Here is a 24,371-nt window from a genome sequence, read left to right on the forward strand (position 1 = left end):
TACTTAGATTGTTAGTAAATTGCCATATTTAGATTAAAATGCACGGTTTTCGAATAGCTTTTACTTACAATGCTAGTAAATTACAATGATTTTAAGATAACCTTAATTAAACTCTTAGTGAACTATTTGAGTGCACCATGTTACCACTTTTGGTGATTGCACCTTAGAGTCTCCCCTAACAGCGCGATAAATCACCCTAAACCCAATCTTGTTTGGTTATTTATATTCTTCTTTCTGCAATTAGTGCAGGGTTTGCATTTTACTTCAGCAGAGTTTGCACACAAAACCTAATGAAAAGCAGAACTGGTGAAATGAATAAACTAAAAAATCACTACCAAAATTCTATGTAAAGGGGGAAGACAGTTTGTATTTATGTATGACAAACAGATATTATGGTACACAGCTTGAGCTTGTGCTCTCTTCTTTTTCAAGCAGCATTCTTAAGAAGGGGAAAAAAAAAAATTACACGCTTAAGTTTGATCATGTGAGTGCTTGTTTGTTCTTCGATCAAGACGGTCTTTGCCCAAGTCGGAGCTCCAAATCAATTTCTACTGAAGACTCCTTGCTGATATTATTACTCTTCTTCATCTTGGTACCTTCATCAGAAGAAGTTTCTGCTTCGCTGCGAGGAGAATTACTTGAGCTGTTTGTATTCGGTCGATAAGCCGAGATGGAGAGAAGAGTAGAGGGTGAGGAAGAATCAAGACACGTATTATTGTTGATTGTTCTTGTGCTGATGAAGCCGTTAGGGTTAGGTAGCTGGTAGAGAAGGCACAGTCCTCGTTGGGCGGCGAAATCTTGGTTCGAGATTATCAGAGGGGGAGGCGGCGTGGTGGAATTCGAGGTTGTAGGGAAGCTGCAAGGGCGGCCTGTGGGAGAATACTGTGTCTGGTGCAATCTGGCACGGTCCCTGCGATGGACGTTCATGTGACCCCCCAGGGCTTGGGCAGACCGGAACTCTCTCCGGCAAAATGTGCAGGTGTAGGACCTGGGGGGCCAGGTGGTGCCCATAATGCTGCCGGTATCCTCTGCAAAGGCCCTAACCTCCCATGAGTCATCTTTCTCTTCTAACAGGCCCCCGGGTTGCTGATGCTTTGGGCTAGGGTTAGGGTTCCACATCCACGAAGAGCTACGGTCGCCAGTTGAGCTGGTATCTGGTTGAGAATGAGCAGCCGAGAGGAGCAGTTGTTGCTGGAGCTGGGTCAAAGAGACAAGGCCGAGCTCTGCAGCCATGGAGGATTTATTAATGGTGACCATATAAGATAAGAGAGAGCGGGGTGAAATTCAATATTATATATAGAGGGAAAATTGGGCTTACCCTACACGCAGTGTGACGTGTACACCAAAGCAATTGCCATTGGATTTTAGTATATGCACGAACTGACATTTAGGTCCAAACAATAGAAGACATATGAAATTTAGACAGGAACTGACTTTGGCTTTAACGTCCATCCCTATACATTTTGCTTGCTAGCTAGCTAGCAAGTCCCCAATCTCCCTTCCCTTCTAGAGACCCATAATAATTTGGAAAAGACCAATATTTCATGCTTCAGTTATAACAGGGAAGTGAAGGAGTACTAGAAGTCGCGATTCTCATAAACTCGGAAACCATATCAATTAGTAATGTCTAGGATTACAAACTAATCAATTGAACCATATCTCATACGTAATTTCCATGTGGATGTAGACAGTGCCAAGTATATCAGACGCGAACAAATGAATAGCGATGCACATAATTATCAACCCTCCAGATATAATGCCCTGTCTTGTATGCTTCTTTTTGTCTTAAAAGTGACAAGAAAAAACTACATGTTGAAACCAAATTGCACCTTAATTAATTATTACCCGTCCGTTCATAGGTATGTTCTTTGGAATAAAGTTCGTGTCTGCAGAAACATAAACATTGGAACCATCGTCTATGCGAGCACATAAAGACACTCATGAAGTTAGATAATTTAATTTATCATACGTTCACACACACACACACACACACACACACACACACACACACACACACACTTACATGCTTCACCGGAGTGCAACATTAAAGTGAAAATCACAAATACTTTGATAAGTCAAAGGTGATGCCGATATATATTGAAAGAGGATCACCAGAGAATTAACAATAAGACAACAGTGTTTCGATAATCAGAGGTACATACATACGGCCTTTTCAACCTAGGACTTAACAAAAGAAAAAATGTACCAAATTAATTAATAATGTTGCTCTAACATATATACGGTGAATCAGCTAGCTGTAGACATAAATAAAGAGTAATATCAGCAAAAGAACGTTCTCCTGTGCTTCCAGACATGCTGAGCTCCACATATTCTTGTACAATTAAAGGGCTGACTTTCTACTGGCTAGCCAGTTTGTGGAGGAGTCAAACTATGTCTCCTTTCTGTTTCAGTTTATATATATATATATATATATATTGCAGAATTCAGTTCATATATTTAATTGTGACTAATGATACAGTATTAAAAGATAGTACAATCAAAATGTCATATTCAATTCTGAGCAATTCAATCGGCCTTATCGCAGGAAAAGGATATTCCAAATTACTAGAATATATTAATATCACATAACTTCCAGTCAGTCGGTTTAATTATCAGTTGACAAATTAATATAAATTGGTTTCATCAGTCGAATGAGAAATATACAGCCAAATACAAAGAGATAAAATGAGCAAGAGCTTGTAGAGGGCTTGCTGAAACTTTCGATTGCATACACTGTTTGCATGGGAAAAAAAATTATACTAGTTTACAACAGAAAATTTTTTTAAAAAAAATCTTACCAAATAATTCCAAGCTGCAGGCTATCAAATAGAACATCTAGATTCGAGAAAAGTGTGGAAATTATTACTTTTCAATAAGTTCTCAGCAGTTTAATTAGGTTGTGACTGATTGCTTAGATTCGATCGAAAAGTCAATTATGTGCTATCAAATTGTTTATTATTTAATGAAGAGAGTTAGCAAATATTTTATTAGAAGGACGACACATCGAGGAATTCTAGCTCTCGATCATTCCCTGTTTACAGATTTAAGGCCGTAGTGTATATTTATATTTTATAAGTTGACTATATTTGATATATAGTCGTATATGACATCAATGTGGATCGGAACAACTGTATCGATCGGTTTCACCGGAAACTCATCTATATACACTGATGATTAAGTTAATTTGAAGGACAAGTACATCATATTGATCGAAGGAATGAAGATCGGTATCATTCATATACATACATATATATATATGAAGCCATCAAATCGGACCTCACTACGATGTGAATTGGTTACTTAGATGAATATATTGTGGCCCGCAATTTGCCCACTTGCACCTTGCAAGTTGATTTATCTAAATGGAAAAGCTTCTTGGGGAAGCTTGGCTCTTCTATAAATGGAGCTCCTTCCTACAGCAAAGGGAACAGATAGAGAGGGGCGAAGCTCGCCAAAGATCAAGAGTGAGACAGAGTGGATGTTTATAAAAATGGAGATATCATGCAAGACTCCCTGAAAAGTGTATTCGGTGCACGTAATATTAAATTCTGATTTTTGCATCCACATTTGGCGCCGTCTGTGGGAATTTTCGGAAAGAAAGGTCGTTGCTCAAGACTAAAAGTAAATATGCACCTTATTTAAGCAATCGAGGTCTACCAAACCAAATGGGGGCATCAGAAAAAATGTTGAATCAACGTCACTATGGTCGCTACATATAAAGACATGCATCGAGCCAAGTCACAAAAGGACCGAAGCCTAAAGATCCGGCATGAGATCCGAAAGAGAAGATCTCAAACTACTTCAAAAATGCCCAAATAAGATATTTCATCTTCGAAAATCAACAGTAATAAAATCCATGCTCATACATGTTGATATTGATATTTCAAGAAAATAATATAATTTGCTTTATTTGGAATACTAGAGGCAACTCAAACCTAATGGATGGTTTGCGCAATGGAAGCTGACACAAGTAAAGAAATTCAACTGCTGACACGGACTCGAAAGGCGTAAAACAAGAGACTTGATGTCCCGATGTTATTTTTCGTATCCGGTAAAAGCATAAAGTATTACACTGTGTATGTCGGCTATATGGTAAGGTCGGTCATGCTGTGGGATAATAATAAGCTAATTCATACATACATACATACATACATACATACATATATATATATATATATATATGCTCGATCAGTTCAAAACATGCATTTACGTTAGAGATATATTAACGTCCCTTAACGATTAAGGACTTTTGATATGTTTTCAAAAATGACATTTTAAACGGTACTAGTTTTATATACATACATGTATATGTATACATGAGTATTATGTAAACTGGGCCTCCATTGGTCTTTATCAATTTGATTTTGTTTCTGAAAAAAATAATCTATCTCTATTCAGCAAGGAAAAGAGAGTAATAAATCTCTAAACATTTGACGACAATATCATAATGAATTATTTTATATTGATTCATTAATTTTTTAATAGAGAAATTACTCTTATGCGCAATATATACTCTTGACTTATCGATGGTTTGGTTTAATCTATACATTATGTGACATATCAGAAAGGGAAATGAAGAAAAACGCTAGAAATTTAATGTCCGTTTTGCAGGAAACTGAAGAAAACTTATGTGAAAACATCCAACAATTCACGGTCGCCGCTATGACATGTTAAAAGGAATTGGTAAGCGATACGTGCGCTTACAAACTGATTAAGAAACCCAAGGTTTCAGTCACTCCATCTGTAAGAAGCTCCAAGGAAATATGGAAGAGTTGTTAGAAAGACCAACAAGTCTCTATGAAGCAGAAAAAGCTGCATCAATACAACGCACATTGGAAGTGCACAAATCACTGGAACAGCGGAGGATCAAGAAGCAACATGGTGTGGAAAAGGCTATCGAGGATTTTTTTTTTTTCTAAAAAGGACGTCCGACGTTCAATAAACACTTGAGGCATTGAAACCCGAAATGGGGCAAGAGAAGTTCCGACTACTCTCATGAGAATTGAATAAGGTTTTATAGTAATTGACATAAAAGTATTGTCTTGTTATTTTCGCAGATATGCGTCAGGACACATATATATGACGGACCCACAGATTCCTCAATGCCTTAGTTCTACGAATCCAATAAAGACTCACGGGTCAATAGAGAACCTTGTGGTTCCACAATTTCAAGGTCTACGAACTCAATGAGACTCACGGATTCATAAAGAACCTACTATATCCACAATTTTAAGATCTACGCTACAAGGTTAGTAGAGAATCTATGGGTTTCAAAATTCCAAGGTCTAATGACCCAATAAAAGATTGATGAGGTCAATAGAGAACTCACGTGTTTCAGAATTTTTAACTCTACGGACCTAATAAAGACTCACGAGGTCAATAAGGAACCTACGAGTTCTAGAACTTCAAGGTTTACGAACATGATAAAGATCCACGAAAGAACCTACTGGTTCTTCAATATCAAAATCTACAATCTTCATGAAGATGTAGCAGTTGAGATGTAATAAAGATCTACGGATTGATCTTAACAAGAAATCTACGGGTTAACGAGTTCTAGGTCCATGGACCTAATAAAGATCCACGATACGATGAATAGCAAAAGACATGACACAAAGTTCATTAAAAAAAGAAGAAGAAGAAGAAGAAATACACAACCTAAGTATCGAAATCGACACTTAGGTTGGGGGCAAATGATCGAGTTAATTTGAAGGATTAGTTCAGCATATTGATCGAAGGAATGAAGATCAGTATCGTTCGTGTGTGTGTGTATATGTATATATATGCATATAAGACCATCATGAGCGGGCCTCAGTACAATGTGAAGAAGATATCGTGGGCCGCAATTAGCCCACTTGCACCATGCAAGTTGATTTATCCAAATGGAAAAGCTTCTTGGTGAAGCTTGGCTCTTCTATAAATGGAGCTCCTTCCTACAGTCAAGGGAACAGACAGAGAGGGTCGAAGCTCGCCAAAGATCAAGGGTGAGACAGAGTGCATGTTTATAAAAACGGAGATATCATGCAAGACTCCCTCAAAAGTGTATTCCGTATATGTAATATTAAAGTCTGATTTTTGCATCAACATACACAATGCCATGTCATGAATGTCTCTCTTCCAAAATGGCCATACAAATTAATCTACCCAGGATTGATCCGTCGAGTTTTTGAACCTCTAATGGTCAACGCTATGTTGAAAACAATTTTGTTTCGTTCTCCATTTAACTACTAATACGAATGTGAACTCGATCAATTGTTTTTTCTGGCTTTTTATTAGTACAGTCGCGTACACACGTATAGACATATTTTATACATTAATGGCGCATAGAATGCTATTATAAGAAAGGTTCATGGACCTTGTAAAGAATAAATATAAGTAAACTAACACGGGTAGTCGTATTGATCAATGAGAATTATTGATACAGATTCTCTTAATTTCAATTCGAAAGTGAGTACTTCTCGGTATATGCCCTTTCTCTGTTTTGACTGGTTTTTAGTTTGTAACGAGAATTGACATTGTAAACAAGAGACGACTAAGGCTAAATTACAGAGGAGAGGGATACGTAGTTGAATAGATTTTGGGCCTCCATTGGGCCTACCTAGCAAGAAACCTCCTAGATTTGGGCCTGCATTGGGCTCCTTCCGTGTCTTTGGGCTTGCAAAAGGGCCCAAGTGTGATCTGTTTAGGGTTGTCAAAAGGCCGAACTACATCCGTGTCGCTCTTCTCTAGATTCATTTCTCAGGGTCAGGGGCTACCATGCCCTTCTCTACCGATGCATTATTGTACATACTTATCTCGTTCTATCTGGTTTGTTTAGGAGCTGAGTCGGTCACTCGGTTTCTGTATATTGCCCTTCTTCATGAGATCAATACTTGACCTGTTATAATTGTTTATGCTCCGGCACCATTTGATGTACTCGAATGTGGATGCAAGCAATCACGCGATTCATAGATATACGGGCTCTCTGAATTAGGGTGTGTGGTCCCATTTAATTTATTTAATCACAGCATGAGAGAATGGGATTCCCCTGTCACATGGGAATGGAGGAGATTAGAACAAATCCAACCATTAAAGCCCCAGCACATGCTTGCATGGCATTGCTAGATAGATGGAATAGATAGATAAAGCACATATAGGTCTTTGGGCCTCGTGAGCTGCACGTGCCCACGTGGGTAAGCCCTTTTCATGGACCGTGCGTGTATGTATGTGGGCCTTTTGGACTCTAGTCCTTTTGGACTGATTATATATAAATTCTTCTCACGTATGTTATTGTAGCTAGCTAGAACCAGTGCCAGGGGACCTTAATATTAGGTGCACGTGACAAAAGGGACTATATATACATGTATATATACGCCAATCCTAAATACACATTATTGCTCCCTGAAATTTTGTATATATGGTTAGATCATAATAAACATTTTCAGGTGCATCGAATCATAGATAAACATCGATGAAATATTCTTTGATTTTAATTTACCAAATGAACTCTCCTCTCTTTAATAGATAAACATATCGATGTATCCTTTTTCTAGTTCACAGTAAGCATTCTAAGAAGATGTGTCGAAAATTAGACACCTGTGATCGAATATATATATATATATATATCAGTTCACTCAAATAAATATTTTAAAAGAGAGACGTCAAGTTCATCAATAAATTTAATTTAATGATTTAAGATAAATACGATGTTTCCTTCAATGAAACACGGAAAAAAAAGGAGGGGGGACAACTTCAATTCACCACCTCCATTCTTTTTATTATTATTCAGTAATCAGTGAACATAGTTACATATATATATATATATATATATTTCTACCAAAAAGGCACATTATTTTTTTCGCCCTCTAGTCATATTGCATACTCTTAAACTTAATATATATTGACCCATGCAATATGTAATTACTTTTTCTTGAAGTGAGCCTTCCTATTAGATAATTAAATATTAATGCGTTCGTTGGACGTAGATTCCTATATAACGGGAAAAAAGAAGAAACTTTTCTGGATAAATTATAGAACATATATCGAAATTAATTATGGTCTTACTAGCATCAACAATAGTTGATAATCTATGACTAATTAATTTTATTTTATAAATATATAATCAATGACAATGTCGCAAATCAAAATCCTCATAATGTGTACATATCTTTTCTTCTTTCTTTTGCGCCTTGAATTATAGTTTTATAATCCTCAGTGGCCTAAATAGAAAAACTAAGCTCATGTTGAACTTATATACTTAATGATGTTTTGGGGGAACAATAAATCCTAGGTTTGAGCGATTCTGTTATCGGTATCTATCATAACCAAGATGAAAAAGACACTAATTGAATATAGGAAAATTAAAATAAAAGGTGCACTTATATAAATAATTTACGGGAATATGATAACGAGATCTCTCTTAAATAGTAAGAACATATATATCAATTATTATCAATATCTAACACAACACTAGTCCCCTCGATTGTACGGTACTTCTATTTGTTATAAAAGTTAAAAGGTAGATTAAATTATTCATGTCTCATGATAGCTTCATTATTATATATATTCTCTTATAAATAGTCGCATGTATTATATTTTGCTATATGAATAATTGTTTAGCTAGAAAACAGTAGTTCCATTCAACATTGATTTGCTGCAATCAAACAGCATATCCTTCTTCATGCTAATTGAAACTATATATAATATGTATATATATAGTGTTTGTTCCACGTTTGGAATTTTTTACCAATCTTTTGCAAGGTTACATGGTCGTATTTGGGAAAGGTTCAAAAAGAAGCTAACTAGTTTATTTAATTAAAGACAAATGGGTCATCATCTCGGATTTAAGCGGGGATTAGGGGAGGATTAATTGCTGGTTTGGCATCCGAGAGACGCATTATTACTGGTCAGTCGTGATGTTTGATTGAGATTATCGAAAAAGATTAGGTTAGTTTTTAATTAAGAAAAGATTATGCAACTTTTATAATGGTTTAATTTTATATTTAATTAAGACAAACTCTGTGAGCACTTGCTTGGAAATTCAAAGCTGAGAAAATCACGACTACAAGGAGCCTAGTGGGTCGATGAAGAAAAATAAATATATGGTCAAGACGTGATTCTTGGGCCCTATGGCTTAACATGTATTATCCTGTACATACATGGAAACACAGTGGACCACAACGAATCTATTGCGTGCATGTGACATGAGATACAAATAGTTCGGGGAACTGATGCGGCAGAAGACCTGGCAAGTCGGTACCTGGAGAAAAATAAGTTATGACGACCCTATTTCGAAAGAAAAGGCATCCGGAGCAAAACTCACTGCTTTGCTGTGATTTTTGGATATTTAAGGCAAATTCCATCATTTAGGGCTTCAAACAGGTAATTTTATGTTAATTAGGGTGTTTTGCAATTTTAGAAAAGTTTAGTTATTTTTATGCAATTTAGGTTTTCTTAAATCCTATTTTAAGTTTCGTGTAAGCCTTATGGTTGAATCAGTTGTCTTTTTCATCAGTGAATAAAATTTAGAGCTTTCGTGTTTTGTCCAATCTCGGAGTCGATTCGAGTTGATGCCTATTCCTGGCATTCGTAGAATCAACAGGTGATAGAAGGTTGTAGTTTCGATATTCGTGCGAGAAATCAACGGGTTTGTGATAGATTACTAGCGTGTACGCTGCGTCAGGAACCAAATGCACAAAACAGTGCACTCTGTAGCATGTCAAGATTCTTCATTCTTGTGATACAAAAAATCAGAATTGTGTGGGAATTAATAGCTTTGGTTTTATATGGAACCAATTCGGAGGAAGTTCTTAAAGTGCCAAAAAAAAAAACGAAGGAAGTTCCATGAATAAACTTCCTGCATATAAATTGCAAACGAAATCCCAACCCTAATGCCGTAAGCCCTAATGGCGTGGGGGGGGGGGGGGGGGGGGGGGGGGGGGACCTATCTCTCCCACACTCTCTCTCTCTCTCTCTCTCTCTCTCTCTCTCTCTCTCTCTCTCTCTCGATCCATTGTGGCGATAATGGAGGAGAAATCTCTTTTGGCCTTTTCCTCATGGCAATGGCTCTGCTTGCGTGCATAGCATGCAATTTACTGACTTGACTTTTTTTTTACTCACACGCACGGATAGAGAGTAGGGATGTTCATAGGCTCAGTCTGAATAGGTTGGATCTTTTCCAAATTCAATTCCTTTAAAACAATAAGGCCTCCAAATTCTTCCCAAATCCATTAAAAATTTAGAGAAAAAATTATAAACCTTTTCATTCTGTTAACAGGTTTCCAAAACCCGTCTTTTACCTGTTAATGAAATTTAAACTGTTATTAAAAGACCTGAAATAGCAGTAACAACAAAATGAATATTTGGTCACACCAATTTCACCAATAACATAAAAAATGAAGCAGATACTCCTTAGTCCAACAAAAGAAAGAACCTGAAAATGATTTTGAACACAACTCTTAATATGTCAGAGCAGTTCACTAGAAACAAACAAACTAAATTCATTCAAACACCGAAACTCCTTAATCCTCCACATACTCCACATCTGCATTGGTATTTTCTTCCGATGCATCGAAAATGTCTTAGTTCCATTGCAACCAGCATTTATAAGAAAAACAGAGATACGACATAATCAAAGAATGAACTAATAAAATAAATTAGTAACTACACAAGAAGACCCTAATTGAAATATCAATAGGGTAATTAGTAAATCTAATAAAGGACTATGGTTTTATATTTTAGTAATATCATACGTACATTAACGGGTTTGACAGCATTTGAGGCAAAATACCTTTATGTGATTCAACAGGTGGCAAAATCGTTTTAACTCCCATTATGGTTTGGGAAGGACCAAAATCCAAGAAAATCCCTAATGGAGAGAGAGAGAGCCCTCAAAGTGGCTGGGAAATTATATAAAGCTTAACTCTTTGGAAATGGAATTTGAGGATTTTTAATCTTAAAAAAAGTTGATTTTCAGATGATCGAATCAAAATCAGCACACAACGTATTTGAATGAGTCAAAATGAGTTTTACCAATTCGCCCTAGTATGACCGTGATAAGATTCTTCCACGATAGACTTTTTCTCTGCGAGTTATATGAATTCAACGCACAATCGTATAGTTCAGTCCCGTTCTTCTAATTAGACAATCGATATAATGGTATCCGGTGCAGGCATAGTGTGGGGTCCCAGCCTTAGGAAGTAAAGTGGGGGGTGGGGTTTGGTATTTTTGGATTTGGTGAAATGAAGTGGGGGTGGATCTTCCAAGGACAGATCGGGTCAAATCAGCAAGTCAAGGGTTCCTTTCCTTTTCCTTTTGATTTTGCCCCAAACTTGTCCTCTTCTTCTGCTTCTTCTCTTTATTTCTCCGCCCTCTCTCTCTCTCTCTCTCTGTGTCTTTCTTTCCTCTGTCCATGAGATCTCTCATTGGGCAGATGATGACTCCCATGGGGATTCAATTCGTGAAAATAAAGGCCTCAGCTCTGAGCCAAACTCAGACTGAGAGAGAGAGAGAGAGAGAGAGAGAGGGTGGGAGATGTCATGAGTTTTGGTTCTGTAAAAAGGAACAAGAGAGACAAGGCAATGTGAGTAAATGCAAATGCCCGCCTTTATCTCCAACCCAAGCAACCCCTACAACCAAAAAAAAAAAAAAGCCTGTGTACAACACACACACACACACACACACACCCACCTGCCCGATAGATAGACACAGACACAGACACAGACACAGACACCCACAGAGAGAGAGAGAGAGAGACATGAGGAATATTATTATACTCCTCTCTTTCTCTCTTCTCCTTTCTAGTGTGGATATTGAATTTAATTACTTCACAACAACCCGAGCTAATTTACATTTGTAACTGCATTCATCAAAGTCATGGTCTGGAAAAAATTTAGCCAAACTAACGAAAGTTAATGGGTTGACTACTTAACAATAAGCTTATTATTGTCTAGTTCATATCGATTAGGTTAACTATAAGACTAGTGTTCACAACAACTGGACATTTAGAGTTACATCCAAATTTGAATCCACTTGATTAGAGAATTGCAATATATCACCTATCTACAACGACCGTGTCACAATAGAGTCACGGCTTCATGAAATTTAGAAGTTATACTATCTAATAAAAAAAAAAAACAGAAGTTATATACTTGTGAAATATTCATATATATATATATATATATATTTTAAATAGGTGATGAGCAAATCATGCTAATAAGTAAGGAATTTTAATTAGGGTTTTGGGAAAATGTGCAGGTATACACGCAAGAGCGCAGAGAGAGAGAGAGAGAGAGAGAGGGAGAGAGAACGAGGATGAAAACACATTGTAAAAGACCCCCGGGATTCATGGGGCTAGTGGAAAGAGCAATTCCCAATGGTCACCGTGGAGGGAGAGAGAGAAAGATGTCATAGAGAGAAGAGAACATAGGCCAAACAGAAAATATATATTCAGAAAAAATATATATATATGTGTGTGATTTATATATATGACGACAACTGGTGAGCTTCTTGGGCGACAATTAGCTACGAATATATACACGCCGTGCCTCGATCCATCATGTCCACCGTAAACGTCTATACAAGACTCCCTTGGACTGAATAATACTGCAGGCAAGTCTTCCAAAGTTTTCAACAGGGCAATTTACATATATATATATATATATATATATATTTCTATGATTCTTCAAAATATTTATACAGGAATTTTAAGGGAATAACCATATGCACATATATTATGTTCTTCCATTTAATGCTACATAAGCCATGGCTATGGACCGCACGTGATGTCTATGGCAGAACCATGCATCTTTGCTTGCTTGCTGCTCTCTATAAGTCTGTCTCTCTCAGAGTACTGATATCCGGTCACTTTGCTAACACCAATGCAATAATGGTTGATTTTTTGGCAGAGGCTAAGGGGAGATATGATTCACATTTGACCCCCACACGAACGAACGCACTGACTTTCAACTTCTCCTTCCTCCTCTCCTCTCTGCGGACGCATCTGCAAAAACCTGCATCACATCACTCACTCACTCTGCCGGGTGATGTGATCAATATTTAAGAAGCCCCTTTGACCAATCCTCATGATGATCAACTGGCTCCATATAAAACAAGCATGTCAACCAGCAAAAATCACGTGTTAATTAATCAAGCTCAACGCAGCATCTTTATTAATACAAATGATTTTGATCTTACACAGCTTCAAATTTTCATGCAAATTAATGATCAATCGATCTTATAGTATAAATACTATTGTATATGTTATTTAGGGTAAATCGATGTACACGTTACCTAGACGTGGTGGGATTGAAATTCTAATTTAATTAGCCATTAGATTCGTGCTTCATATATTGCTCTTCAGCATGAAACTATTGGCTTCAATATTTCTCTTTGCAAATTATTATGCATATAAAATCATGTCGTTTACTCAATTTCTTTGAAAAAAAAAACCAAACATTTTAAATTTAAATTCATAAAATAAAATCACGTGATCTCGTATTTTTTTTCTAATCAAGCCAATTCATATTCTTTTTCAAACTTTAAATGAAATACAGTCCGAAATAGATATATGTATGTATAATAAATTCATAGTTAATCATGTTATTTTATATGCAATTTAATCTGATATTGAAAAGGAAAATCTTTTCAGTAAAAGAAGGATAAATAAGATTTATTATAGCATATATCATAATCGTAATGTTTTGTCTTGGACCCACTTTAAATTCGGTAACGACATGTAAATATTACTTAATTTTAAGAGCATAAATTTCAAAAAAAAAAAGCATAGTGCAATAGCAAACGCTTTCACCCGATAATTAAGAGGTCTCAGATTTGATACTCATTGTGGAACTACATGTGTTCTTTTATTAGTTATTGAATTTGTATTTTATTCTTAATAACAAAAAGAAAACGTAAATTTCAAGTAATCTTCATTTTAGTCATCATTAGTTTTTTTTCGATGTGAACACTGGTAACCAGAAGTCCAATTGGACCCCGACTAATCCAGTCGAGCCAGGTTGGCCCACTAAAGAGTAAAATTCTCACAACGTGATACTTGAACTCGAGACCTTACTTAAGCAAAACAAGCGTCGAACCGCATGAACCAACTCACATTGGCCTATATGAAATTCTCAAGAAGAGGCTATAAATGGGAGGCTTTTCTTTTTCGGTAGGAATGGGGTAGGCTTCTCTTGATCTAATCAAAAAATTATTCTACATAAAAAAAATTAATATATATCATTTTCATTACGTTCATAGGATATATTATCTTTTACCAATTAGGTGAGTCAAAGTCAACTATGTTTACATAGGACAATCATATGAGAAAATTTTCCAGTGGATAATTTCAGAAAATATTTCAATCTTTGTAATGTAGCTTTTCTTCCAGTTCTAGGGTTTTCTATATCCCTTCCCGCCTCTTTCCCCCGTCTCAATAATTTACATCTCTTGTACCAAATATAATAAGATTTAACTCACTTGTTTCGTTCGTTAAACCAAACAAGATGAGTTAACAATGTTTGATTATGATGTAAAGAGAGAGATCAAGGACGAAAGCTTTGAGGAACAAAATGAAAGGTGACAGAATTAAGCAATAGCTTATCCTAAAACAAATGTAAATAGAAAAAAGAAAAAAACCAAAGACAAATAACATCTGAAATTGATTATTCATTAGAATGTGAAAATTGGAATATTCTTCGATCCTTTTTTGATTAAATTCGTTGTGGGATATACATACATACACGTATATATATTTCGTTTTCTTTCATTAGTTTTCCTTCCCAATGAGAACCCTATTAATCCAATTGAAGTACCTGTCAGAATCTCTCCAAATTACTCAGAAAATTAATTAGACGCCCATGGGTTGAAGAGCTATAGGAGGAAAAGTTCGCCAGAGATAGATTCTTTCTTCAACATTATATATGTATGTAAGCGTTTCGTGATATGTGGACTCAAACACACCTACCATATGAATTATATATTATGTGCTAAGTTGTAATGATTTATATATTGATGAATAACTGATGGCTCATGTAAGGTTTCATTGAAAAGTTAATAAGTTTTTGAGAAAAGTTAGGGGTTTTTACCTAAAATGCCTCATGGTTTGTCCGTTTTGTCAAATCTATCATATGTTTTTTTTTAATCAAATCTATTACATGGTTTACTTTTTGCATCAAATCTATCCCGGTTTTATTTTTTCCATTAACATCTAACGGCCGTGCTGACGTGACACATGGAGAGATAGTGGGCCACACTTGCCACGTAGGCGCCACGTCAACACGGCCGTTAGATGTCAACGGAAAAGATAACGCCGGGATAGATTTGATGCAAAAAGTAAACCATGTGATAGATTTGACAAAAAAAAACATATGATAGATTTGACAAAATGGACAAATCATGGGACATTTTAGATAAATACCCCAAAAAGTTATCTTATTTAGTATTGATGATGGCATTTTTTTATATGAATACTTAAATAATTTTATATTAATTAAATTGTTTATCCGGGCCAAAGGAATTATTGTAATTTTTTAGGTGAGTTACATCCATGTCTAGTACATGGGCGCGATCCCTAAATATCTAAGTAGGTCTAATATAAAAGTAAGCTATCTATTATCAAAATGGGATGTTGGGAAAAAAAAAAGGACTTTATATTTAGTAATAACCTATGAATTAAAGCAAGAGGATTAATATATAATATAATAAAATCTATGTGAGTTGTGACTCCTGACACAAAATAGATAAATTATAATTGGTACAAAAGCAGCCAATTAATGGACAATATTACTAATAGAATAGTAATTGTTATTGGAGATTGTAAAATTAAAACAGTTTCAATTGGTATTACTTCCTTCGTAAATTGGAGGCCATGAGGGAAGTGTGTAATTTAGTCTTATGGAAGAATATGAATCAAGATTCCCCTCATAATATGTAATATGAACATATATATATATATATATATATTTATATAAGCTACCGAAAAACACACACACACACATATATATATATGAGCGTTCACCAGTAGTTAATGGATACCCGTTTTCATGCTAAACTTTGTTAAATATTTAGATATATGTCTGCAATTGATAAATAATTATTTATGTTTAAGAAGATATTATTTAATAAAAAATATTTAAATACGTTCAAATAATTATCCTTAACATGTCTATATATATATATATATATATATGAAATTTATGTGGACCCATATATTTTGTGTTGAACGGCTGAAATTCATCTGGTCCATGGATGCATATGGATCTTGGCTAGGTTTTTGTAGCAATATAGAAAAGATTGGCGTGGCTGAGCTGGCCAGGTGAAGGTTTGCATTGACGGCGGAAAAAGGTGAGGAGAAGGCCGTCCAGGGTGGAGAGGTGGGGCACCCACGCGCCGCTGCACCACCCTCCCACTTGCCGTTTGGCCCCTTTAATTTTAATATTTTCAAAGCTGTCCCTTATTCTAACCCTCCATATTAGTCAACTCCTCTTAAACCATGGTTAATTAAATCTTTAGTTAATTAATTTATATTCCCGATCTCAAAGTCTAATCATCCAACCAACATTAATCATCTAACCCCATCCACACACACCCATCTAGGGTTTTTATATACTCCAACCATTACATATTTATTTTTATGATCACAAGATCACACTTGATTAAAAAATTAATACGAAAACTTTCCGTTGTGCACGCGTTTTCTTAACACGCGCTTTGTGCAAGAGCCATTCATTTTTTAGTTTTTTTGGATATATAGGTAAAGGCAGATTTTCATTATCTTTTTTTACATCTATTTAACAATTCTTTTACTCTCATAATCAACAAAATTAATTTGCATCCAACCTTCATTCTTGATATCAACGATAAGCCCCATGCATGAACACAGTGGAATTTCTCATTGATGTATATGGTATTGATAAAAAAAAAGATAATAATATTTTGGCAACTGACAGCAAATGAAGTTTCCATTTAGTATGTACATATACCTTCCATAAGTAAGGGTGGCAGGTTCTAGCGCGGTAAAAAAAAAAAAAGGTAAAGGGAGGCAGGTTATTTATGGTTTTCCATTCTTCTAAACATATATTTAAGTGGTTCCCATAATAATTGGGCTTATTATAAAAGAGTTAGATTATTTCGTATCAGAGAAAAAATTTCATTACCAATGTGAATTGATTCAAGCGGTTCGACGTTTGTTTCGCTTAACTAAGCTCTTGGATTCGAGTATTTGTGAATGCATAATATCCACACTTGGAGAGTTTTAACTCTTACTGGGCCGACCCGGTTCAATTGGATTAGTTGGGGCCCAATTGACTTCTAGATACCAGGATTCACATCGAAAAAACAAAACACTTCCCTTCGATTTGCAAATTGCTTTGGCATGCAAATAATGGGGTTTGAGAATTCACAATCTGTAACATATAATTAACTCCGGTAAATATGTATAATCAACAAAGACTTCATCAAATATGTCTATGGAAAAAAAATACTTCATCAAATATTATGGAAGTCATTTAATCATGTACCGGGATTAATAACGCTATAATGTCAAAAAGTGCATCGTGATTTTTTAATTTAATTTAATTATTAAATTTTTTCATTTTCTTCTCCTTATGTTATCACCTTGCTTGTATGGCTAAGTACAATCTCTATCTACCACCAAAGTGGTAGCTTAGTGGACCGGGTTTTGTCTTCCAAAGGGGAAGTCAAAGAATCGAAACTCAACTTAAACACAAAAGCGTTTACGTTAGTAAACCCTTGTCCTCAACCTTATGGGAGCTATTCTGGTTCACTGTGCGTTTTGATGGGGTCACGATGACTTAGGTGAACCGATGTCTCACCGAGCCTTTTACCCATTTGGACAAATGGAACATTTCATAGCGGCTGAGGAGCCTCTCTGGTCTCCAGAGTGGGGTTGATACACTGGTCTCCCCCTCCCAGCCTTTTATTCAGTAAAAAAAAAGAAGTACAATCTCTATCTCTATGTCCTACAGAAAAGGGTCGAAAAAAGGGAAGAAATGATAAACCCTACGCGCTATGGGAGTGAGAAGAGGGCTCCAATCATGGCTTTGTTCTCTTCAATTTTTTAAATTAATGGATACCATAACTATGTATATGTAAGACTTAGAATAAAACTAATCGACGAATAATAATAATTATAATGCTCACTAATTTTTTTTATTCCCCACATTATTTAAACTATTTAGGGTTGTCCAAAAAAAATGACCTTGTCTTCTCTCTCTCTCTTTGCTCTTCATCTCTTCCCTCTTTTACTTGCTCTGCACAACACTGGATCATTGTTTTCATCATCCTCTCTCTCTCTCTAACTCTCTCTCTCTGTGTTTTCCTGTTCTTGTACTGTTCTAATAATAATTAATCTGTTCTGTGAATTTGATATAAGGTTAAGGAACCTAAGATTTTAGAGCTCATCAGCTCTAAGTCTCTTTTTTTTTTTCATCTATCCTCTTTGAATAAACAAACAAAAACCTTTAAACAGTTCCATCCTCCTTAATTAATTCACTTCTTCTCTCATATTTTATGTCAGTAAATATTATTTGAATTTTTTTTTCTCGCCTTGTTTTCTGTTTCATTCCGTGGGCTTGCCCTCCTTTTGATGTTGTTGCGGGCATGAATATGGCTGGTCTTGATTTGGGTACCGCTGCTTCTCGTTTCGCCGCCGGTCACCACCCCTCCCTCCAACTCCAGAGAGACTCCAATGACAGCCAGTTCGATCATCAGCAGGCTGATGACGGTGCATCCGCTGGCCATGGTGGAGCTGGCTCGGCCGGCCCCGGAGATATCGTCGCCAGGCGCCCACGTGGCCGTCCCCCGGGCTCCAAGAACAAGCCGAAGCCGCCCGTGATTATCACGAGGGAGAGTGCCAACACCCTCCGTGCCCACATCCTTGAGGTGGGGAGCGGTTGCGATGTGTTTGAGAGCGTGGCGACCTACGCCCGCCGCCGTCAGCGTGGGATCTGCGTCCTCAGTGGGAGCGGCACCGTCACCAACGTGAGCCTCAGACAGCCCGCAGCGGCCGGCTCCGTGGTGACCCTCCATGGTCGGTTTGAGATCTTGTCCCTCTCAGGGTCATTCCTACCTCCCCCAGCCCCACCCGGCGCCACAAGCCTGACCGTCTTCCTCGCAGGCGGGCAGGGCCAGGTGGTGGGCGGCAACGTGGTTGGAGAGCTGACTGCTGCAGGCCCTGTGATCGTGATTGCCGCGTCGTTCACGAATGTGGCTTATGAGAGGCTGCCTCTGGAGGAGGCCGAGGAGCAGCTGCACATTCAGCCACCGGCAGCCGCTTCTCAGCCCCTGGGCGGTGGAGGAGTCGGTGGCAATAACCCGTTCCCGGATCCATCCTCGGGGCTTCCCTTCTTCAATTTGCCGCTCAACAATATGGGGAACGTGCAGCTACAAGTAGATGGTTGGAGCGGAAACTCGGGGCCCACGGCCCGTCCACAATTCTGATGATGGGATAATATCAAGCGAATCGTCGATCGGCAATTAATTCTTGCGAGGGAAAGGTTAGGGAAAATTTATTCTTCTTCTTCTTCTTCTTCCAATGATGATGATGATGGTGATGATGCGATCATGTCTGTTTAGGGTCTTCTTGGTTCTTCTTTTTTTGTTAGTCCGTTGATGTAATTTGGGCTTAACTTTGACAAGTGTTTGGTCTGGCGCAGTAGTGCTACACTCTCTCTTTCATCTCATCATCTCGTTCTTCTACTCTCCTCTTTGTATGGATCGAAGCCCTTTGAAAATTCTGCTTTGTAGAACAATCGATCAGTATCTTTGTATAATAACGTTTGGTTGTCCATTCGGAAACTGCAATGTAGGCCTTCTCTATAATTATGTCTTGTCCCTTTTTCCTCTCGATGTTTATGTATTGTAATTTCTGTATACCATAAATTTGCTAAACACAAATATGAATAAATATTCCTAGTCTTGGAGTCTGTCTATATTTTTGGTTACATATATTGGATATGTTCATTTAACTGACCGTATCCTTACCTGATAATATATCAATTAACTGAATGAGGATATCAATTAGTTTTTAGTATAAATTGAATGTTTTGTTAAAAACTGATATATGTGTAGGAATACTCAGCAAAATAAAACTAATACTACGGGCCATAGCTCTCTCTATCACTGACAAAATTCTCTTGATAGAACCAGCTAGCTAGCTCGGGCAAGTACCATATATATAGCCAAAACCAGAGGAGGAGTAGTAGTGGACATCATTATCAATGTCGAAACTACGGTCATGATTTAAATTCTAAAATTGTACATACATTGATGTAGGTTTTGCCTTTAGTGTGTGAAGTCCCAGGTAGCAAAAGTGAATTAAATGATACGTTGCTCTTCTTTTTGTATTAAGTAGCCGCATATATTGCAACTGTTCTCAATTGCTTTTCCCCTCCTAAATCGACATTTCAAAACCAATATTTTACATTTAGCTTGGCTACATATACATATATATATGTGCGTGTGTATGTGTGTGTGTTTGTCTATGTACATGTGTGTCTGCTCGTGTTCTTTCTTTTTCTCTTTTTGGGTCAGTAGATGCCATTTATTGTGGAATTTGTAAACGTGCTCATATGTATATGCCTGAAATGAAACTGTGAATAATATAGCAGATTAATATTTGATTGAAGGATGGTAACTCTGGCTTGCTTCCACCCCGCCCCAAAGACATAAATTGCATTTTTTTATGTGTAAACATTATCTGTGCGTCTGTGTGTATGTATGTTCAAGATGCCATTTTTTTTTTTTGGCAATATCTTCTCTTATATATATGTTCGGGCTGGAACAGTGTTTGATATAGTTATATGCCCTTAAATGTGCTCCTAGTCCTATACACTACCCGTGCAAGCAAAATATTTCCTGCAGTTTTACAGGAAAATAGATTAAATAAAAGCGTATTTTACTGCATTCTTGCTTATACCTGTTGGATACATAGCGGCTTTCTCTCTATTTTATCGGATAATGCCTTGCTTTCCCTCTACTCGATGTAATTATATTTTATTCTACACAATATATATATATATATATAGTATATGTATATACACCAGATAAGGGAAGTTATGTCATTCTATTTTCTTAATAATTCATTATTATCTCATCTAGCTGGAACAAATTTAGTATTGATCCATTCATTCGATGAAACCATATATTACAGAAATTTCTGCTATTCATTGAATCATCTTTGACGACTGAAATCTCCGTTACTTTTAAAACCGATGAAGAATTTCTTCAATTTATAGGAAGCAGAGGCATTTCTTTAGTTTAATTACGAAGTCTTCTAAATTGTTTACACGGCCATATTCAACTTAACACATGTTGATTGTATTGAATTTTTCTGTCCCTCTTTTTAAGGTTCTCGTTTGATTTGAAATAATAATTTATGTCAATTTATAATAAGTAATTTATTAGTCCTACACTGAAATGCTATATTTTTATACCTTGCCCAAAACAAAATGGGTATAATATAATTATGTTGAGATACTCCCACATTTTAGCTTTGTTTGATTCATTTTGGTCTCGGCCCCTATTCACCAAGAAATAGAAAATGCTATTGTATAATCATCATGCCTTTATTAGAAAGCTGGTATTCATTAGCCTTTTTCTAGATGAAGATATTCATCTTAAAATCTAGCTTGAATTGGTCACGTTTAAATTTATTTTGTCCCTTTTTTTTCTAAAATATTGCAAAGAATTAAATAGTAATTAAACTTTTTCTTTGTGCTTTCTTCTTTTGCAAAGCCTTCTACCTGCTCGTTGTTGAATATGAGAGCATATTATCATACGCATTTTCATTGCTCTTCAACTTGCACAACTTGTAGTTAGCCTGAAGGATCTTTCCGATATTCAGTTATTCTAATATTTTTTTCTTGGACAATTTCCCCGTATACTCGTTTTGGAGTAATGACAGAAATCGTCATAATGATCGAGCAAAACTTGCATAACGAGAGAAACAAGCTCTTTTTGGCCCAAAAAAAACGAAAATCCATCGGAAAACCAAGATTTCGGACAGACCATGATTATAAAATAACAGTGCTCCGTCATCACTATTTTCCTAATAGGTCTTCGAGGTTCTACATCTTGGCATATAAGGCTAGGGTGAATTGATCAGAAACAAGATTTGAAAGAGAATGAAGAACCACGTTTTATTGGCACATAAAATTATATCCAAGCTGTAAGCATTGGATATAATTTCCACTGTTATGACAATAAATTGAAAATGTTTCGAGTGATGAATGAATCCCTGGAGAGAGGACAAGTTTCTCTTCTGGCGATGAAAAGTTCGAAAAAAGCTAATGAGATTGAAAGCTTGAAGAAAGTCTGGACATTTTTTGATAATTTGAAGAGACAATGTGTGTATGCGCGTGCGCGTGTGCGAGTGTATATATATATATATGCGAACATGTTTGCAAGCTAATACAAAATAAAATAACTGCAAGTTGTGTTGGAATTTGCCATAAAGAAAGCCTTGCATCATTTGGTGCTTCCTATTGAAAAAGAAATATTATATGCATGCATAATTCATATGCTCACCTAATTTGATCCCAAGTTGTCACCTTTTATATTATAATCAGACAGCAACAATCTAAATTAAGTTTCTATATGAGGATCCGCATTTCGATTATATTTATGCTTTGGAAATCTATCACATGTTACCAACAGCATGTTAGTTCAACAGTGAGTAATATAACCCTATAAGGAGGAAAATGCTAGTAATATGAATCCCTAAAAGTGTACTTATTGGGAGAGAATAATTTTGAATGATCCATCTTTCAAAATTATGGCAGTAATATGTTCTAAAAAGATTACAATATGCACCTTTATAATTAGTTAATGACCGATGTGGCCAATAATAAAAGAGCACGAGCATTTGAAGCTACACTTAGACATATATATGATCTAAAGATAATATAATTTTTTTCATTTCTTTTCTACTTTTTTTTTTGCCCTTTTTTCGCTTAAATCAAGCGGATACCTTCCCAAAGAAGAATGTCGTTGATTTACAGATATTATGGCTCTTTGGTCTCGTTCTTTTTATTATTTTTTCCTGGAAAATTTACCTAAAATTGTTCATGGTTTATCCGTTTTGTCAAATCTATCATATGTTTTTTTTGTCAAATCTATCACATGGTTTTACTTTTTACATCAAATCTATCACGACGTTATTTTTTCCGTCGACATCTAACAGCCGTGCTGACGCGGCGCCCACGTGGCAAGTGTGGTCCACTATCTCTCCACGTGCCACGTCAGCACGGCCATTAAATGTTGACGAAAAAGATAACGCCGGGATAGATTTAATACAAAAAGTAAACCATGAGATAGATTTGATAAAAAAAACATATGATAGATTTGACAAAATGGATAAACCATGAGCCGTTTTAGGTAAAAATCCATTTTTTCCCTCCCAGCTGGAATGTTTCGATTTTTATATGTACATGACTTAAAGTGAGATTCATACTTATCATATAAAAGGTTGTAACGTAAATAGGATTCTTAGAGGCATAAGAATGATGGGAGATATAGCTGCCACGCTTGCGCTTTTTTTTTTAGGTAACTGGCTGCCATGCTTTATTTATACAAATATATATATATATATATTATACACAAAAAGATGATTGATTAAAACAAATCATCCAATATTATAGCATTATAACTATGAGATGCAAGGGACGTAAATTATCAAAATGTGCAAATTTTTTCCAAGAAGATGAAAAAATATATATAAGGAAAGAGGTTGGACTGGGTGAGCTAATAATGTAATGAGTGTGGATATGTATATTTAATATAGTTATATATATTTTATAGGGAGATCCAAGGCGGATATACAATGATGAGTGTTCGTGTAAGCCCAAACACCCTCCTATGGGATGTGGGGTGTTTCAATGATTACATGTTGAACCACTTGGAGACAACATGGGTCCAAAGAACACATGATTCCAATTGTACTTTGAATGTCCAAATTAAAACATACATATGATGATGATGATGAAATTTCGAAAGACCCCATGATCCCATAAAAAGTGTTTGCGTGTTGCAATCATTCAGCTCACACACGTATATAGCCAGCAAAAGGGGTGTAAAATCAATTTATGGACCATCTTAATAAAATCTCATACACAAGTTTCTATCACATTATTATAGCAACTGGAGTTATGGATAGAGGACCTACATGTTGTGCTTTTTCAGTGCGGAGTATAGGTTTAGAATCAAAATGTGCAAAAGATCAAGCAAAGAATCGTCATTCGGAATAAGATGGATGAAATCACAAGGACAAGGATGGACAATTCTTATTAATTAGTGTAATAATTTCTTCTGGAAAAGTGGAGGCATCATTTCATGCATCCCCGTAAGTTGTGATATTCGTACTGTAAGTGCTGGTTATC

The 24,371-nt window shown here is 36.2% G+C and overlaps 2 protein-coding genes across 2 annotated transcripts; one reads left to right on the forward strand and one right to left on the reverse strand.

The window, feature by feature from the left end:
• Positions 1-347: 347 nt before the first annotated feature.
• On the reverse strand, positions 348-1,243 carry LOC116205607 (transcriptional regulator SUPERMAN-like). Its single transcript, XM_031538240.1, has one exon. The coding sequence runs from the start codon at positions 1,231-1,233 to the stop codon at positions 508-510; it is 726 nt and encodes a 241-aa protein (XP_031394100.1). The 5' UTR covers positions 1,234-1,243; the 3' UTR covers positions 348-507.
• A 16,982-nt stretch (positions 1,244-18,225) lies between these two features.
• Positions 18,226-19,925, forward strand: LOC116202847 (AT-hook motif nuclear-localized protein 23-like). Its single transcript, XM_031534474.1, has one exon. The coding sequence runs from the start codon at positions 18,595-18,597 to the stop codon at positions 19,432-19,434; it is 840 nt and encodes a 279-aa protein (XP_031390334.1). The 5' UTR covers positions 18,226-18,594; the 3' UTR covers positions 19,435-19,925.
• Positions 19,926-24,371: the final 4,446 nt, after the last annotated feature.

This window comes from Punica granatum, chromosome 4 (genome assembly GCF_007655135.1).
Source record: "Punica granatum isolate Tunisia-2019 chromosome 4, ASM765513v2, whole genome shotgun sequence".
NCBI classification, from domain to species: domain Eukaryota; kingdom Viridiplantae; phylum Streptophyta; class Magnoliopsida; order Myrtales; family Lythraceae; genus Punica; species Punica granatum.

Coding starts and splice junctions, on each gene's coding strand:
- LOC116202847 (XM_031534474.1), top strand. CDS start 18,595: ATGAATATGGCTGGTCTTGATTTGGGTACCGCTGCTTCTCGTTTCGCC.
- LOC116205607 (XM_031538240.1), bottom strand. CDS start 1,233: ATGGCTGCAGAGCTCGGCCTTGTCTCTTTGACCCAGCTCCAGCAACAA.